Source organism: Eleutherodactylus coqui, chromosome 8, assembly GCF_035609145.1.
Source record: "Eleutherodactylus coqui strain aEleCoq1 chromosome 8, aEleCoq1.hap1, whole genome shotgun sequence".
NCBI lineage: Eukaryota > Metazoa > Chordata > Amphibia > Anura > Eleutherodactylidae > Eleutherodactylus > Eleutherodactylus coqui.
In genome coordinates, this window is record NC_089844.1 from 190,505,531 (window position 1) to 190,526,425 (window position 20,895).

At 44.7% G+C, this 20,895-nt stretch overlaps 1 protein-coding gene across 3 annotated transcripts in view; it reads left to right on the forward strand.

Annotated features, from left to right (window-relative positions):
* HECW2 (HECT, C2 and WW domain containing E3 ubiquitin protein ligase 2) overlaps positions 1-9,483 on the forward strand; it is a 243,315-nt gene extending 233,832 nt beyond the window's left edge. For all 3 annotated transcript variants that reach the window (XM_066577152.1, XM_066577153.1, XM_066577154.1), the window contains 4 exons: positions 87-201; positions 524-609; positions 2,019-2,131; positions 3,398-9,483. In XM_066577152.1, coding sequence (XP_066433249.1) covers positions 87-201; positions 524-609; positions 2,019-2,131; positions 3,398-3,509 — 426 coding nt within the window. In that variant the 3' untranslated portion in view covers positions 3,510-9,483. The remainder of the gene's footprint in view (positions 1-86; positions 202-523; positions 610-2,018; positions 2,132-3,397) is intronic.
* Positions 9,484-20,895: the final 11,412 nt, after the last annotated feature.

Below are 20,895 nucleotides of genomic sequence, written 5' to 3' on the forward strand. Positions count from 1 at the left end.
TCAAAAAAGTTTTTAGTTACCCTTTAAAATACGCAAGATTTCAAAAGGCCTCCGAATGACGTTTTCCCTTTCCTTGCTTCCTGCAGGTTGTGGACGCTCGACTAGTATCTGTTTTTGATGCAAGGGAACTTGAGCTAGTTATCGCAGGAACTGCGGAGATCGATCTGGGTGATTGGAGAAACAACACGGAGTATAGAGGAGGTAACATGTCCTGGTGGAGCTGTGCTGGAGATTATATCAGGGACTTGTATAATAACACTTCTAGAATGTGGCGATACTATCAGACTGTCTCCGTAATTGGAGGGGCACAGACGCCTGCCGCTGCAGGAAGACCTCCCTCTGCCTGCTGCTATTCACATGGAGCCGTTCCAATAGTAGCATTGTCTTTGGGAACACCTATTTATGCCCTTACAAAATGTAACTTCAGCATTCGCAGGGATGTTTTGGGGAAAAATACCTACAAATGCCCATTGATGTAATTGCACTTGATGATGTTGACATCTTGCCTATTTATTGCCCGTAGGTTACCATGACAACCACATTGTAATTAGATGGTTCTGGGCTGCCGTTGAAAGATTTAATAATGAGCAGCGCCTGCGTTTGCTGCAGGTAAGTTTGCTATATAGTAAGTGACAGTCCTCAGTAAACCTGTATGTAAACTGGAGACATTAGGTGGCCACTCAGATAGACAATTGGGCAACAAGAAATAATGCACCCAGACAGAAATGTTGGATCGCTGCACAACTGGGCCTGCAGGTATGTGTCAGGCTGATATGTGATTACAGTCCTGGTCTGTAATGTACCGCTTGTGTGGAGCTTGTTGGCCACTTGATGCCTCTACGACGGAGAGAAGAGATTTTACCCTATTACCAGAAGGGGGCGCATTATTGGGATGTGAGAAGCTGGATGGTGGTATCGCAGGATAACATTCGGAGTCTGTATGCTTCCAGGGTACTAGAGCATCCATAATGCTCATATCACATCTTGAATCCAAGGTACAGGCGGTACAACAGGGTATTAGAGCCTCCATTACCCCCGTATCACATCCTGTATCCAAGCTAGAGGCGGTACAACAGGGTACTAGAGCCTTCATGCTCACCTGTATCACATCTTGTATCCAAGCTAGAGGCAGTACAGCAGGGTACTAGAGCCTCTATGCCCACCTGTATCACATCTTGTATCCAAGCTAGAGGCAGTACAGCAGGGTACTAGAGTCTCCATGCCCGCTCATATCACATCTTGTATCCAAGCTATTGGCGGTACAACGGGGTACTAGAGCCTCTATGGCTGTTCGTATCACATCTTGTATCCAAGCTAGAGGCGGTACAACAGGGTACTAGAGCCTCCATGACTGCCCGTATCACACCTTGTTTCCAAGCTAGAGGCGGTACAATAGGGTACTAGAGCCTCCATGCACGCCCGTATCACACCTTGTTTCCAAGCTAGAAGCAGTACAACAGGGTACTAGAGCCTCCATGGCTTATTGCAGGCAGTGGATCCCGGGCCCCGCGGAGGGGTAAGTAGCTCTGTGCTTATTATTTTCATAGAGGGTCCCATTGAGGAGGGTCTTCAGTAACCAGACAGCTCCTTTCACTTTTTCAGCAATTGTGCTACAGTGCTTTCATAGGATCAACCAGACAGTCTTTGTTCTCATACACATCAATGATGACGCTTGGATGTCCACGATCCTGTCGCTGGCTCATTGGTTGTAGATACTAACGGCTGCATACTGAGACCACCACCCTCTCCCCCCCACAGGCCTTCACCCCGGGATCTACCCCCCTTGCCGGTGTCTGGAGACGGTCCAGGTTATTCATCTCACCTGATTATTTTTTATTCTCCTGTGTCACCATGTAAATAACGGGCGTTGAGGATCGGTGAGGATCACTTCTTTCTAGTAGACCCTGACAGAGAGGTAGACGAGGCTCGTCACGTTGTGGCTGATTGCTGCACATAATCATCAGCTTTCTTTTAGCCTTTTTATGACAGATTTGTAATTCTTCCCTCATTTTTGGCAGTTTGTTACCGGTACTTCCAGTATCCCGTATGAAGGCTTCGCATCTCTGAGAGGCAGCAACGGGCCGCGGCGATTCTGTGTGGAGAAATGGGGGAAGATAACAGCTCTTCCCAGGTAAACATTATGGAATAAGTGCATTTGCTGAATAGCGCCTACTGGACATTAATAGATTCTACCGCAGGTCCCGCGGCTCACAGCCAAGATCTTGTGTGGCTGTTGTTTTATGGCGAGAACAAATGGGTTCACATACACACATGCCAAATAGCAGTAAAGGTTACGTAACGTGATCAGGACACATCAGGAAGACCTCCAAGATATCATCAAGAGACACGTACGATCAAAAGATACAAACAGCATATACAGATAGTGCAGAATAGCGCTATACTCAGTATCCGTGGTACGTGGGAAATCAGTCTGGGGGAGTCCATGCTCGGCAGCCCCAGAGGCCGAGAGTAGCCGGCACCAGCACCACTGTTGGTAGACCCCCCGCCGTTGTCTGCAGTGAACTTCTAAACAATGGATCACATTTCTTGATATTTCTGCTAAATTATCCAATGAGACATTTTATAGCCATAGTGTCGGGTCTTGTGAGGTGAAGGCGTCTTATCTATGAGGGCGCCTACCCACTGGCGTTGCCGATTTTCGTGCGTGAAAAACGCAGCATTTTTGGCGCGTTTTTCGCAGCGTTTTTTGCGCGTTTTCCGTTAATTTCCATTGACATTCATGGGTGCATTAAGAGAAAAATAAGGACACATATGCAACTGACAGTTCCTATGTGAAAAATTGCAACGGACCGAAAAAAAACCCGCAAATGGACAAGAACATATTCTATACTAATTGCTCTTCAGAAAAAACGCAAAGGAAAAAAAATCGCCAGTGGGTAGGCGCCCTTAGAGGCGAGGCGCAGATCAGAATACTTTACAGTCCCTGAAGTGACCCTCCAGTTTCAGGCCAAGTTCTGTCCCAGGACTGGAGGTAGCGGTCAGTCTCCTGACCTGTATCCCATAGAAAACCTTTGGTGGGATGTGAAGGAGGTTGCAGCATACAAGACCAAGAATATTAGTGAGCTGACGACCGTTGTCCATGAGGAGGGGGGTGAGACTCCTCAGGAACGTCTGTCTATACATCCCGTCTGCAGCCGGTCTACTAAGTACTAAAGACGCGGGTCATGGGGGAGGATAATCCTAGTCAGTGACAGCGGTATCTTGTGGGGAATCTGCAGAAGCCGCCGGTTATATTAGTTGTGTTGCGCTCTGTAAATGGTTCAGCTGAAAGTTACAAAATTTGCTAAAAGAACTAATTTTCTAGGGGGGGGGGGTGATTACAACGTACAGCAGTAAACCGGCGGGTGTGAATATTTCTTTGTTTCTCTTTTTGCAGAGCCCATACGTGTTTCAATCGCCTCGATCTTCCTCCATATCCTTCCTTTTCTATGCTGTATGAGAAGCTTTTAACAGCTGTTGAGGAGACAAGTACCTTCGGCCTTGAGTAGTCCTACAGATGTTGCAGAATCACGATGAACATCAACGTGACACTCATTTTATAACAAAAACAGAACTTTTCAAATGGGTTAAGTTGAAATACATTAATTTCTGTGGACATGACCACAAATGTATCAAGAATGTGTCAAGAATATGTAGAAGACGCCATTGACCAAGACGATCTCCCAAGAAGGAGCGATGGCATCCGGATGAATGTCCTTACAGTCTACATGTAATCTAAGGCACAGTGCGATCTATGGACATAAGACATAAGTCACACACTTATATAATGCATTCCAGTTTCTACAGGTAATGTTGAGGTGCTTGCATGGTACGCATCCTACTTTTTGTTACACTAGCCGAGCTCACTCTTTGAGGGTCAGACTAATTTACTACTTAGTATGTGTCAAACCTATGCATGTTTATATCTACAACCTCTTCTAGTGGAATATCAGATCGAGCTGATCTAACACATGCAAAAAAGGCCTGCACATCCTGTAGATCAGAGTATCGTTCCTCGGTGTTCTTGCTTTCTACACATAAGTCTGTTCTACAGTTTTTACACTCACATGCCAGCACTATGAATAATGTATTGTACCATAGTTTATTTATTCGTGGCGTCTGAAGGCCACGCCGTCCCTTTATGTCTTTTAATGTCCTGAATCTTATGGCCATTCTAAATTATGCGATGAATCAAGAAGCCGGGATCAAGGACGCAGTATTATTGTAGTGGGCGCTACAGAAAGCCTTACGCTTGGTCTTCCGGTGAATATACTGGGGCAGATGCTAGACAGTCTGGAATCACAGCAGATTTATCACAGTGACTCTGCTGGCTCATTATTAGGCAACTATGCTTAACTTTATGCCACCTCTTAGTTGGCTGAGGGCCGCTCCGGTGATTGCTTAATGGGTTATGAATTCATTTTCTAGTCAATTTCTCAGTCTGTGTGATGCTGTTACAGGGATCCACCATAGAAACTGTCTACAGGGGGTCACAGACATCCTCTCACAGTTACTAATGATGATTAGAGACTCCTGTCAGACAGCTATAATAAAGGAGATCACAACTCATCCTCCTGACTGTATACTTATGGGCTGTAGCTTACTTAGAAGACTACTAAAGCTAATGATAACTGAACTGTTCTCCCAGCAAGCAAAAATAGTATAGCTTCAGCTGGTGCTGTACTGATGCATCATGGGATAGATGTGAAACGGAAAGTAAAAAAAATTCAGCCTCAAAATAGTGGTTGATAAGTATCAGACAGGGGGCTGCACTGCTGGGAGATGGCTGCAATACACAAAGGAGAACTCTAGAGTGTGACGGGCTATCAGTTGAGGCGGTAGGGATGGAAAATGTGTTTTCACTGGAGTGGCCCTTTAAGCCACTTTTTGCACCAAAGTAGTGGCCTTTTTCCTGAAAAAAACTTTTTTCAAGCGTGATAAAAAAAGTGTCTAAAATACATCATAAATGTGGCGCAATACTTGTAAGACCATTTTTGTGGTGCAATTTGTGCCAAAAACCTGTCACATTTTCTTAGGTAAATGTGTCCTGATAATTTAAGAACCATTTAAAGGGATTGTCCAGGGTTAGGCAAACATGGCTACTGTCATCGAAACACAGCACCACCCTTGTCCATAGGGTTATGTGTGGTATTGCAGCTCAGCTCTATTGAATTGAATTGGAACTAAACTGCAATACCACACACTACTCACAGACAAGGGTGGCGCTTTATTTGGAACAAAGCAACCATGTTTTCTTAGCCCTGGACAATCCCTTTAAGAGAAAAAGTGGCAGTGTTGCCCCAGTAGGAACTCCACTCATTTCTTAAAATTCTGCAGTAAAATGCAAGCGGCGCTGGATTGTTACAATGATGGCAGTTGTTCTGTTCAGCATTGGTCACATATGGATTGGGCATTATGTCCTTTCATGTCGGTCATGTAACGGATCTGTCACATGGCGGACATCAACGGCACCTGTCATGGGCGTCAGGGCAGCGATGGAGACTCCATACCAGGGTCTGCAGACGTAAGGTCCGCCCGGACAGTAGTCATGCTACATGCGATCCCCTACTGCCCATTTGGGCCGGTGAACTCTCAAGCCTCCCCATAGACTCTGCTGGTCATAGGCCGAGGATGGAGTGGATAGAGAGATTCATTTTATCACCAATTACACAAGTCTGCCAGCTCCAAAGTATAAGGGGGCCGGGTGTGTCATATAGGTCTGTGAGGCTGGAGACCCCCTTTACTACAATGTAACTCCATGATGGTCCTTCCATTACATTCATTCTGTTCTTATTTATTTCCTGAATATATTTTGTAATTAATTAAAAAAAACATTTTGCATTATTACTATATTTTTAAAATTGTTAAGAAAAAAGGAAAACTTGAGAGATTAAAATCTGTGACCGTGACGTCATTCAGGAGGCTTGTGAGGCATTTCATTCTGGGGTCCGCACACCGCATCGTAGTGCAGAATTACTGGGGAATGCTTCAGCAGATATCCGGAATGTGTCCGAAACCTTTGTACATTGTTCGTAAAGGGCAGCCGATCTCTACGGTGACAAAGACGTGTGAGCCGTGCGAAGGGCCAAATGATACACAGATTCTCGCTGGACCGCCGGGATCTGAGCGATAGACCTTCAGTGTAAAATGACCGCAGTGACCCAATGGCCAACGATATTTCCTTCACTGTTCAGTTTTGGCAGATATAAAAAGGAAACGACGATCAGACAGTATAAACAGGTCATCACTCATCTATGAACGACTGCCTGTTTGCTGTGAAAGGAGGCGGGCGATGTGACCTCTAACCCCCTCGTCTCCATTCACTGACCAGTCGTCACTACTGTGGCAAAGCACCCGAGCGATTACCGCTGGGATGACTGTCAGATGCTAAAGTGCCCAACAGTCGTAAAAAAGACCCTCAGTAGGCCGTACTAACTGCGCCTCCACTACTACCATTAGCTAGTATCCTACTCCTGCTTATGGTGAAAACGCCACACTATGAAGGATGCTTGACATGAGACTAAACTCATCACACAGAGGGTTGAGTTCTGAACACTTTAAACAAAGGCATGTCTCTTGTGGCCCGATGACAGGGTGACTAGTAAGTAGTGGGGCCACCATGTTCGGTGGTGCAGTCGGTAACCTGCCGTGGTATTGACTGAGTGCTGGTATAATGTTCTTGGGTGGTGATGACTATGCGGTGTTGACCGTAGTCCACAACTCATCTTCATTGCAAGGCGGTGGGGGAGCATTCACTCCACATCCAATCATGTCCCACAGTTTCTTCATTGGAGAGAGATCTGCGGATCGTGCCGGCCAAGGAATCACCTGGACACCTTGCAGAGCCGCCTGCTGATAGTCAGTGTGTGGAGCCTTGTGTTATCCTGTGGACAAATGATGTTGGGTATGTCATCCAGTCCCGAGCAGTAAGATGGGCTTGATCACCTCATTAACATAACAGCATGCAGCCAGTGTGCCCTTGTGCGTAAAAGAGGTGATCGGGTGTGGATGCTGATGGCACCCCAAACCATGACTCCACGTTGGTGAGCTCTGTGGCACTCCAAATAAAGAAAAGATTGGCCCAATTGCTGTCACCTCTAGATCCTCATTCAGCCATCGTCATTGCTGTGACAGGATTTTGATCCCTCGATGAACACCACCCTTTGCATTCATCATGCCAGATAGCTCTGCCGAGATACCACTCCAAGCATGCACGACGATGGCGCACTGTGAGGGGCATTCTTCACAATAGACCGTTTGACTGCCAACCTGCCTTAGCAATCTTCCAGTGTAATTGTTGACATCGGAGCCTCCTTCATACGTGCTGCAGAATGTCGCCAGCTGCGGATTGTGAAGCCGGTACTACATGCTGTCAGCTGCGTAGATCTGTGCTTAGTGATGCTTGTCTCAATCCGCTAGTTCTATTACAACAATGCATAACTTGTGTCTTTGAAGATACCCAAAAATCGCCTAATGCTGCAACAGACACTGGCATTTGTTTCTGTGAGGCCAAGCATTAGTTGGTAGATCCAACTGATTTTGACAATATGTGCCAGCAGGCAGGAGGATGCCAGGAAAGGAGCAAGCATCCAACTTTTCACTCCTTTTGTTTATCCCAGAGGTTGGCATCACCAGAGGTGAAAAAAAATAGTCACATTAGGCCAAATGTAAATGTTGAATAGGTTTTCCAGGACTTTGATAGGCTATCAATATCAGATCAGTGGGGTCTAACCTCTGCGATCCCCCCACCAATCAGCAAGCACCGCATCCCTTTCATAGCTCTGGACATTTGGTGGTGGCTGTGCCTGGTATTGCAGCTCAGTCTAATTCAAATGAATAGGACTGAACTATAGTACCAGGCACAGTCACTACCAAATGTACAGAACTGTGAATGAAGGGGACAATTCATTCACTAAAGTGCTGTGCCTCAGCTGATTGACAGGGGTGTCAGGAGTTAGACCCCAACTGATTTGTTACTGATGGCCTAACCTGAAGATTGGCTATCAATATTAAAGTCCTGAAATAACCCTTTTATATTGGAATCAGGACTGATAACTACGGGTTGGCGGTTTATCCTATATCTAAGACCACTCTGAAGGTAATCGTACACATTAGGTAAATATTGACCGAAGCTCCCGATTTTGGCAGCACTGGCAGGGCATCTTATGTGTGTGGGGATGTCCCACTCTTCCCCAATCATAGATGTTGGGGGAAGAAAGGATTGGGCATGTTGGATTTCAGCATGTCCGATCTTTTGTTCTCAGGAGATAAGCCTCTGACAGAGTGTCTGATCGAGGCTTATTCCACATTCGCCTATTGACATGGGATCTTACGCTGTATTAAAACCTTACCAAACTCTTATAAATAACCGACACATGCACCAATATTGGATAAAGAAGGCCGCGGTGTTTATTAACGATGCCCACTTGGCCGAGCTTGTGTACACGCAATTAATAGAAATAGCTGTCAGACAAACCAACAATCTAAGGTGTATGGACACCCTAAACAGTCACTGTCGTTTCAACAAACTGCACCAATAAATAATACCATCAACTATAAAAAGTATCATTGATCTTATTGCAGAAGAATGCCTCTTCCTCCACTCGTCAGCCGCTGATCATTCACTCTCAAGTCACTCCTAAAATTCATCTTCAGAAAGTAGACTTTTAGCTTTGCAGATGATTAAAGTAACAGCTGCTGTCTACAGATTATGGAGTGGGGAAGAGGAGGAGGAGAAGGAGGGAGGCACAGAGACACTGTGACTGCTTGTAGTAAATGTTTTACTGTCTCCAGTGCTGCTGTATAATGTCCTCCATGCTGCTGCTTCTGTGTGTGCACCAGAGAGCAAAGGGGAGCAGGTTCTCCTCTTCTCTGTGTGTGCAGTGTAGGGGAAACATCATAGCAGCTAGCCTGCCCACTCTGGATCACAGTTCAAGGATAACTGACAATTATACATGAAGCTTGCGGAGGGGAAAACTGGTGATAAATGCAGGAAAGAAGTAATATAAATCCTGCTATTCCTCATGGACACACTATGGTGGCTCGCTCTGAAAAGTTACCTGAAATGACAGGTTTACTTTATTTATCTAAGTCCGGTGCTGTGACAGGGCAGATGGACTTTGTTTTTGTATGATTTGAATCATTTTGCTTATTATCTGGACTTTATACACATTTTCTCTCACGAAGCACAAAGCAGTGTTGTTTCCAAAATTTTATAAACCTTCATTTGAGTGGCTGTTTCCTGAAGATGATCCGCTTTCATCTGTAATGGTGTAATTACCGTAAAGTAGAGCGTAAACAGTATGCTGTTACCGTGACAACGAAATGCATTGCCATACGAAGAAAACACATTTGGTTATTTTTATACGCTACTGTACGATTTACAAGAGAATATTTGAAATGTTAAGAAACATTTAAGAAGACGTTTTCATTTCTATAACAGCATATTGTGCTTGTATCAATTATTTAGCACCTTCAATAAAAAGGGTTTTTATCTGCTTTTTTTCTCTAATATTTGGTGGGTTTTTTCTTCAATTAACGGATATTATGTTTCATCTGTTATTTATGACACAAAATAGAAAAAATACAATTGCGTGCAGTTAAAGTAAAGCCGGGATTTGTGCAACAATCTCATGGTCTATAAAGAGAATTCCTTTGGAGTCCAGTATGATCCTTCCAGAAACCAGAATGTAAGCGGTGTGTGAAGAAGGATTGTGTTTGAGGTAACCCTCCGGGAAGCGGATCGTCAACATGAGATCGCCATATATATTCAGTTATTGCTTTAGAACCAAATAGGGAAAACATTGTAACAGAAGCGGGAAGAGGTTTTCATCAGTCCGTCTCCGAGCGCCTCCATCTCTAAGGCTTTTATTATATATTTCTTAGCTTATTTTCGGATGTGTTAATGGTTTTCTCCTTTCTTTTAACATTATCTTAATTTTTATATATAGTTACAAATGTAACTTTCATAATATAAATGATGTCATTCACTGAGTGGCTATGATTGGCTCATCGAGCCCCGGCTGTGATTGGCTGCTGGCGCTCGACCAGCCAGTCACAGCGCTCGCTTATTCAAAGCCCGTCACCAGAAGAAGCTGAGATGGCAGACGGGGAAGACTCTGCAGTTTGCCGCAGCTCCACCGGAGACCATTGGGACACCACAGACCAGGTGAGTATAACCCCCCTGAAAATAAGACATTGTGCCTCCTTTGGGGCAAAAATTAATATAAGACAGTGTCTTATTTTCGTGGAAACACGGTAATACATACCTCCTGGTGTCTAAATCTTATAAATATTTCACAAGTAAGTTCCATAGTCGGGGAGGCACTGGTGTGAGAAACTTGCTGCTTTATTGTTTAAAAATTGTGCATATTCACAGAAAAACAAGGACCGGTTTCAACTGTCAAGAGCCTTGATCACCTTTACATGCACTCTGTTCACAAACCTCTAGGCTGCATTCAGACGAACGTATATCGGCTCGGTTTTCACGCCGAGCCGATATACGTTGTCGTCATGCGCAGGGGGGGGGGAGGATGGAAGAGCCAGGAACAGGAACTGAGCTCCCGCCCCCTCTCTGCCTCCTCTCCGCCCCTCTGCACTATTTGCAATTGGAAGAGGTGGGGCTAATTCTCGGAACTTAGCCCCGCCCTGCCTCTCCCCATTGCAAATAGTGCAGAGGGGCGGAGAGGAGGCAGAGAGGGGGCGGGAGCTCAGTTCCTGCTCCTGGCTCTTCCATCCTCCCCCCCCCCCCCCCCTGCACACAAGGACAACGTATATTGGCTCGGCGTGAAAACCGAGCCGATATACGTTCGTCTGAATGCAGCCTTAAAAAGCCTTAGGCTTAATTAACTGATTAAAACCAAACTGTGAATTTTAACCCTTAATATGCCTAGTAGCCAGACTAAATCTTTCTGTCAGTCTCTCCCCATAAGAACTGACAAGACAGCAGTCAATGCTATCCTCCCCCTCACTACAATATACACATATGTTTCCATAAATATTTGTAGGATAACTGGTTAATATCTTATAATAGAAAAAGAATCCCTGCATGTTAATTGTTACATGGAAACAGATCAGATTTATAAATGTGCAGAAGCGCTTTAGCCATCCATTATTTTTATCAGATGTGATTCCATAAACATTTTTATAATGATTAATCGATATTTTAATATTGGGACAAAGGATTAATTGATATAACTTTATGTATACAATCTGCTTATATATGAAGAGATTGAAACTGCATATGGAGATTAATTAGGTTTGTGCTCAATTAGTTTATGCAAGTTAGTATATATAGAGGAGGTCAGTTTTAACATTCCTGCCCCTTGGGTATATCTGGTATTCAGCGTTAGTATCCAGAACGCCTCTCTTCTAAACACTCGTGCCTGGCTGACCACACCCCCTCTGTTACCATTAGTAACTTGCTCTATCCCAAAACATGTAAAGCTATTCAAACTCCCTGATGTGTCTCCAGGAAGTGCTTTGCTGCTCCTGAACTATTGGTGTTGCCATGTTTGATGTATCGCACATGTTCCACAATGCGGGTTCTAATTTTGCGTGTCGTACAACCAATGTAGTTCTTATTACATTCTGCGCATGAGATTACATAGATTGCATTACTGGTGTTACAATTCATGTAGGTTTTAATTTTATATTCTTTATATCCCTCACTATCCATGAAGCTAGTTTTTCTGTTATCAGCCAGATGACATATGCTGCATCGAGAGTTACCACACCTAAAAAAAACCATTGTTTTTCAGCCATTGTGTTTTTTTCATTCCTGATTTGAAGGTCAAATGTCAAATAAGAATGTGACAATAAGGAAGTCAGATAAAGGTGGTAATGTAGTCCTGATGGACAGTGATCTGTATGCAACACTCATCAGAAAAATATTATATGATACCAAGGTGTATAGAGTAATCAAAAATAATCCAACACTAGATTGTCTTGCGGAACTGAATAGATTGTTGCATACGGGGTCACAACTAGGTATCCTAGATGAGAAGGAAAAATCATATCTATGCCCAGAACATCCAGTTATGGCTGTATTCCATGGTCTTCCCAAGATTCATAAAGGGGTATTTCCACTACCCCTTTGCCCCATAGTTGCAGGGATCGATTCACCCTGTGAACGTCTTAGTTCGTGGGTGGATCGATCCCTGCAACCATTAGTCTGTAGAGTCCCGGGTTTCTTAAAAGACAGTAAACATGTAATGCAACAATTGCAACAGGTTGAATGGAGAAGTAGTTACCAGTGGGTCTTATGTGATGTTAAAGACTTATATTCTAGCATACCACACCATGCGGCATTGGAAGCTGCTCAATGTCATTTACAGTCCTTTAGTAATTACAGCGATGAGTTGAAGGAATTCATTGTTTTGGCTACGGAATTTTTGTTGAAACACAATTTTTTTTCCTTTGATAATGAATTTTTTTTTACAGATATCTGGAGCCCCATGGGGTCCAAATTTTCACCATCCATAGCAAATCTCATGTTGAGCTGGTGGGAGCATTTTTTTATTTTCAACCACAGAAATCCGTATGCGGGCCGCATGGTGTGGTATGCTAGATTTATTGATGACCTAGTTATCATCTGGTATAAGAGTACAGACTTGGGTAATGATACAATTGATATATCAGAATTTGTTGAATACATCAATGACAATTTGGTCAACCTACAATTTGTGGTTACACGAAATGATATAGAAATTCCATTTCTAGATTTAACCCTAAGAGGTAATGTCTCCACTGGCAAAATAGAGACATGTTTGTTTAGGAAAGAAACAGCGGGGAATACTGTTTTGCACTCTAGCAGCAGTCATCCCAGACATACATTGAGGGCTATTCCAAGAGGGGAAATGATACGAGCAAAAAGAGCATGTACCAGTAAGGATCTATATGACAAAACGAAAAATGGGATTATAGAGAGATTAGGGGAAAGAGGTTACAAAAAATCAGCTTTGAAAAAAACCTGTAACAGAATTGATACAATGGAAAAGGAGACCTTACTCAATAATAAGAGAAATGAAAATAAAATAAAGAAAGAAGGTTTAATTTTTTCCACAGCGTATAGTCGAGATTTTTATAAAATAAAAAATATTTTTTTCAAATTTTTGCCAATCCTGCGTCAAGATGATACAGTAGATAGTATTTTAAATGAAGGGTTTATGGTCGTGTCTAAAAAAAGCAGGAATTTAGGGGACTTGCTGTCTCCAAGCACCTTCAAATCAGGAATGAAAAAAACACAATGGCTGTAATTTGAAAAACAATGGTTTTTTTTTAGGTGTAGTAACTCTCGATGCAGCATATGTCATCTGGCTGATAACAGAAAAACTAGCTTCATGGATAGTGAGGGATATAAAGAATATAAAATTAAAACCTACATGAATTGTAACACCAGTAATGCAATCTATGTAATCTCATGCACAGAATGTAATAAGAACTACATTGGTTGTACGACACGCAAAATTAGAACCCGCATTGTGGAACATGTGCGATACATCAAAAATGGCAACACCAATAGTTCAGGAGCAGCAAAGCACTTCCTGGAGACACATCAGGGAGTTTGAATAGCTTTACATGTTTTGGGATAGAGCAAGTTACTAATGGTAACAGAGGGGGTGTGGTCAGCCAGGCACGAGTGTTTAGAAGAGAGGCGTTCTGGATACTAACGCTGAATACCAGATATACCCAAGGGGCAGGAATGTTAAAACTGACCTCCTCTATATATACTAACTTGCATAAACTAATTGAGCAATAACCTAATTAATCTCCATATGCAGTTTCAATCTCTTCATATATAAGCAGATTGGATACATAAAATTATATCAATTAATCCTTTGTCCCAATATTAAATGGTGGGATAAAAGTCTTTTTTTCTTATAAATATATCACCTGGCTGGACACTCTGGTATGCGCTTGAGTAGGGAGGTAAAGCTACCCTCCGAAACGCGTTGCACACTTTCCTTAACTACTTATCTTATTCTTATAATGAATTAATACTTTTAGGCTCAGGTATTACTTTATGCAGAAACCCTGAAACCTTATCTCCGGTGCATCGATGATTCTAAGTCCTTGATAACACCATTGTGGCACATTGCCTACCAGGATTAGGTGGTGCTCTCAACTGAGACCCTCCTGCAAAGTAAGTTAATTTTCCTTACTTCTACTTTCTGCAAACATCCGGTCATATTCCCTGGAGCAATGGATATTGTTTACTCATTTTATCCTGTTCTCCAGCGGTAAGGGACACATTTAGGGCTTCAGTTTTGCCATGGTTCACTTTAAAATTGATTAGGTGCCCAAATCTCACAAATTGATGGAGAATTCTCCGAAAAGATATCAGGGGCTTAGACACGTACATTAAGAGGGTCGTGCTGACTTACATGATTGAGGGCCATCCTGTAGAACATGTGTGTCAGGGTTATTCCTCAACAGTGCCAGATGCTCCATCACAGTGGGGACAATGGGCATCCCTGCCTGGTGCTGTTCCTAATACAGAATAACCCTGACAGGAGGAGGCCAACCATTCACGCAAATCTGAGGGATCACTGTATAAGGACCCAGACCAATTTGTTTTAGGGAAGAGTGGAGGAAACACCAATTTATGTGATCAAAGGACTTTTCTGTGTCTACTGAAGGAAGGCAGAATGGCTTGTTCAAGGTTTTAGCTTTGCTTGGGAGTTCATATTATCCCTCGCCTCTCTCCCCTTTATAAAGCTCTCCTGATCCTTATAAATAGCCTCTGGTAGAATGGATCCAAGGCTATTGGCCAAAACTTTAGAGAAAAGTGTAATTTCCACATGGATCAAATATATGGGATGATAGCTTGTGCATAAGGATGCTATGGGAGATTGATGTGGGAACGTACTGGATGGTGAGATTAAAAGTGGCTGTTGATATAGGGGTAAGGATCTCGCTGGAGGTTTTAAAAGAACCTGGGCGTGAACCCATCTGGACCTGGGGATTTACCCGCCGGAGGTGTCTTGATGACTTTGCTAATTCTTCTTCAGTAATATCATCTTTCAGTGAGCCCCTGAGGGACCCGGATCCAGTAGGCAGTGCTGTCTCTTTTGTATAAGAGTGAGTAAAAGAAATGAAAAAGGAGGGTGGAACAAGACCCAGTGAGGGTGGTGGAATATTTATGGAGTGCAAAGAGTTTTCAATGATTGAGTATTTTGAATGGTGGAGGTGCTGCCAACCAGATGACGCTCCACCAGTGTGGGCGTGAGTGTAGCGAAAAAGATGTGAAAAGAACTGGTATGGAGGCGCAACCCTCTAAGCTACTAGAAGATGTAGATCAAAGTCCAATGTGTGATGGTGAAAGCACTTCTTTTTTATTATTTTTTCACAAATTAAAAACCAGCAATAGAATACGCGTTTCGGGGAAGAACCCCTTCGTCAGTTCGGCTGGATAGGACAACAGGATGCCTGGGGGTGACACGACTCCAAAGATGTATTGGATGTGTCGGAGGTCCTGTGTGCAGGAGGGCAGGGGAGAAAATAAGTGCTTTAACCTTTTGTATAAGAGGCCATTCGGGCATACAGGTTCTCATTTGGCTTTTAAGATTATATAGATCATGGTAATAATGATGAAAAGCCTTTGTTATCGCGTTCGGATCTCGCACCCCCCTGCCTGATTTATCTTTTGTATGAGGGATGAAGGTATGTCCTGCTTCAGTGTGAAGATAATGAGCAACAGAACAACCACACTTGTTGGCATCTTCCTAAGAGTGACATTTCAGTTCATCTTGGGAGCACAGATACATCTGATCTAAAAGACTTTCCAGCTCCTCCTTCGTATTAAGGAGCTCATTCAGGACCGTCTGAGTTCTTCCGCTTCTCAAATGTTGTAATTTTAAATAACAAGAACATTAATTTGGCCAATCCCTCTCTTTTGAGGAAGGCCCCATGCTTAATAAGGACCCTTCACATAACGCAGTTTAATGCTTCCCATTGAGTTGGCAAGGGGGAAGGATCTGTAGAGTGATGTGATAGGAAGTCATTTATAGTGTCACTCAGGCCAGGAAAGAGGTACAAGACATGAATACCCAGTAAAAAAGAATTGCTTTTATGCACTTTGCATTACAAGGGTTGCGCCCACAGTCCATTATTTTCTCCTTTTCCATTAAGCATTTATGGTCCTTAAAGGGGTTGTCCCACCGCCCAAACTGAATTGTTTTTCCCCATTAATGCCCTGTAGAGTAAAAAGCATCACACACTACAGCATTACATATAAAAATCCATATTTTGCTCACCTTTTTATTCCTTTTCTTCCCCTTATAAAGCCGGCCTGAAGAGTTTTTCAAAGATGGCGCTGCTGGGTAGTTCCCATGATGCACTGCTGCCTCTCTCTCCTCAGCATGCACGCTCCCGATGACGCCGGTCACATGCCTGGAAGACCGGCGTCATAATGGAGACGCCCGCTGTCATGGGGAGAGCGATATTGGGCTGTGAGTGACGGCCTGATATGGCTCTCCCCCTCCGGGAGTTTCTTCACTGCTTTGAGTGGAGCCGGCAGCCGGCGGGAGCCATTCACAGCAATAGGAGAGCAGGGTGATCTCCTGTTACTGCTGTGACAGCTGTAGCAGGAGATTCCTTCATCTCCCCGGCATGTCCCCCCATCACTGGACACTGGGACAATGATGTGACAGTGCTGTCAGTGTCCAGTGATGAGGGGACATGCTGTGGGGATGAAGGGCTCTCCTGCTACAGCTGTCACAGCAGTAGCAGGAGATCATGATCTCTGTCATTGAAAGTAATTGAAAGTGAAAGCACCAAACATGCCCTCACATGCACATGCCCCCCACAATGACCTCACTCCCCTAGAGTGCTCTACACAGTACCCCCCCCCCCCCCCCGCAGTCCCCCTTGCCTCCACCAGTGTCCCCCCTCCGCAGTGTCCCCCTCCACAGTGCCCACACACAGTGCACCCCCCCACAATGACCCCCCAACAGTGCCCTCCACAGTACACCCCCTCAGTGCTCCCCCACAGTGCCCCCTCCTCAGTGTCCCCCTCCACACTGCCCCCACACAGTGCCCTCCCCCCACACAATAAACCCCCACAGTGTTCCCCAACAGTGCCCCCCTCCACAGTGCCCCTCACAGTGCCTACACACAGTGCATCCCCCCACAAGTACTCCCCCTCAGTGCCCCCACCACAGTGCCCCTCCACAGTCTCCCCCCCACAATAAACCCTCCACAGTGCCCCCTTGCACAGTATCCCCCTCCACAGTGCCACCCTACAGTGCCCACAGACAGTGCCCCCCACACAGTCCCCCCCACCGTGCCCACACACAAATACACTGACAGCACCCCCTGCCCCTCCTCCCACAAGTACAGTGACACCTATATATAGATAACACAGGACCCACCATTCACAATAGACACAGCTCACCTCCTCCCCTCCCTGCACAGGCAGGATTACCCCATGTGACAAATTACTGTGACAGCCCCCGCCCACCCGCAACAAATTATTGTCACTGACCCCCCTCACACCACAGCGACAAATTACTGTGACAACACCTCCCCCCGGCAACAAGTCTATGTGACAGCACCCCCACCCCCGGCAACAAGTCTATGTGACAGCACTTAACAGTGACAAGTCTATGTGACAGCACACCTGCAGTTACAAGTCTATGTGACAGCACACCCGCAGTTACAAGTCTATGTGACAGCACACCCGCAGTGGCAAGTCTATGTGACAGCACACCACCACCTCCGGCAACAAGTCCATGTGACAGCATCCCCACCTCGGCAACAAGTCTATGTGACAGCACTCAACAGTGACACGTCTATGTGACAGCACACTCCACAGCAACGTCTATGTGACAGCACACCTCACAACGACAAGTCTATGTGACAGCACCCCCACCCCCGGCAAGAAGTCTATGTGACAACACTAAACAGTGACAAGTCGATGTGATAGCACCCCACTGTGACAAGTCTATGTGGCAGCACACCCCACAGCGACAAGTCTTTGTGACAGCATCCCCACCCCCCGCAAGAAGTCTATGTGACAGCACTCAACAGTGACAAGTCAATGTGACAGCACCCCAAGGTGAGTATATAACTTCTGTATGGCCAATTTACAATGCACAATGTATATTATAAAGTGCATTGTAATGGCCATACAGAAATGCACACACCCACTTCACACATTGGGACAACCTCTTTAAGACATTCTTCCACTTGGATGTGCAGTCATTTATGACCACTCTTTGAGTACGGTCACTCAGCCAGTTGTGGATCCACCTAACAGTCCCCTTGTCTATCCCAGATTTGGTCATTTTTTCAATAAGGCGGGTAGGAGATGGAATTGTGGCCTACCAGCTGGAGGACTTGCTCAGAAGAGCTCTGTTCTCACCCAGAGAAATCCGCCGCCATTGGGCCAGCGACAGGCCTGCAACAACTTGCTAAGACCCCACACCATTCTCCATGAATCTGCACATGGTGCCCTTCTCCGAGTGCTTCAAGGTACAGCGTATCCCACGAGGACTACGTTCCCATCTGTGACCAACCTTGCTGCCAGATAATTCTGCATTTTGCCATAAATTTGAAAATATCTGTAATAGATTCTCGCTGGATACATTGTTGAACATTGAATATCTATAGGGAGAAGCTACGGCATCCTCAGCTCAAACTATGGACATTGAGACGCAGATCAACTCAAAAATGTCTCAGGATGATTGGGGACAGTTTTTGAGAAAATGGAGGTGTCTTTACAGAAGTGCCAGGATGAAATTGAAACAACGAAAAGCATGAAATGGTATTGTGATCTTGATAACCATGATGAAGGACGAGTGTACAACTGGCAGACAACGAGGGATGGAACCCATGTCATCAAAACGGCTAGACAGAGCTGCCGGGCAACACGCAATAGAAATTCCACTGCTTTTGGCTTTACGTCGGCAGGAACGGAATCCACAGACAAATCAACACAAGGTTCCACTAAAATGGCAATTTTTGTTAGAACCGGGCCGGGCAACAGACGGGAAGTGAAGAACATGTGGCCCGAAACCCCAACGGAGAGGTGGGGTAGATTCTCCTCAGTATATACACACAGAGGTGAGGTAGATTCTCCTCAGTATATACACACAGAGGTGAGGTAGATTCTCCTCAGTATATACACACAGAGGTGAGGTAGATTCTCCTCAGTATATACACAGAGAGGTGAGGTAGATTCTCCTCAGTATATACACACAGAGGTGAGGTAGATTTTCCTCAGTATATACACACAGAGGTGAGGTAGATTCTCCTCAGTATATACACACAGAGGTGAGGTAGATTCTCCTCAGTATATAGACACAGAGGTGAGGTAGATTCTCCTCGGTATATACACACAGAGGTGAGTTAGATTCTCCTCAGCATATACACACAGAGGTGAGGTAGATTCTCCTCAGCATATACACACAGAGGTGAGGTAGATTTTCCTCAGTATATACACACAGAGGTGAGGTAGATTTTCCTCAGCATATACACACAGAGGTGAGGTAGATTTTCCTCAGTATATACACACAGAGGTGAGGTAGATTTTCCTCAGTATATACACACAGAGGTGAGGTAGCTTCTCCTCAGTATATACACACAGAGGTGAGGTAGATTCTCCTCAGTATATACACACAGAGGTGAGGTAGATTCTCTTCAGTATATACACACAGAGGTGAGGTAGATTCTCCTCAGTATATACACACAGAGGTGAGGTAGATTCTCCTCAGTATATACACACAGAGGTGAGGTAGATTCTCCTCAGTATATACACACAGAGGCGAGGTAGATTCTCCTCAGTATATACACACAGAGGTAAGTTAGATTGTAATGTCAAATTTCATGTTTGTACCACAATGGGAAGTCAGAGAATTAGATTAGGGGTCTCTGTGTATAGATACATATCTATATAAATATATGAATATCGATATACATTTTTATGGATATCTACCCAAATATATGGATGTACACATATATAGATATATAGTCATGTAAGGCTGAAAACACACATTCCATGTGTAGACTTTCTTCAGCCTGTGAAGCTTTTTCTCTTTATTCTTCTCAGTATGCCTATTAATGTTCTCCCAGGAGAAGGCTATAATACGCCACAAGAGGTTTAAGCGAATCTTCCTGATTTTAGGAAAAAGGGTAATGAAAAGGTTTGAAGAATGCAACGCTGCATTGTGGGTGCCCGCATAAAGCTGCCGGGGCCTGTGCCTTGTGGGTTAATGTCACATCGCCTCAATCAGTAGAAGGCCGGGTTGCAGGCAAAACCTTTTTCGGGTACAAGCAAGAGTTCCAGCGCAGCTAACCAATCCCCTTATTTACACTTTGCTTGCCTGCCTGCCGTGGATTATTCTAGGGGTTTTCCCCAGCGCGCAACATTGTATCCACCGAGCATCCACGTGCGGTAGGTACTATTGGAAGCCAAACCACAGACCAGCTCATATGCCAACTCCACTCCATATCGCTTAGGACTGTGCTATTATTACCCAAGGTGGAAACACTGGTCAAGCACAACGTCATCGTGCTCTTTAGTTAGAACACATCCTGAGGACTGGCTTGTGTTCCAGGTATCGTTCATGCTAGGGCATTGCAACCAACCTGCGTGACCCACAATCAAAGCCAGTTGATAAGTAGCAAGCCCCTGATTCATGCTTCAGAGCAGACAGCCGCTGACGGCAATAATCAGCGAATGCACAGGGCCGGGCCTCTCTGCCATTTCATGCGCCACTGTTCAGACATAAGGCCTTGCCCATAAGCATTCCCCAACCTACAAGAACTGAACCTACCTGCCTGCCTATGTACCTACCTATGGTATTAGTGTATCTTGTCACCACCAGAAGTGTGGGTGGTGACAAGATACAGGATTTTTGATGGGCCGGCCACACCCTTCTCTCAGCTCTTGCA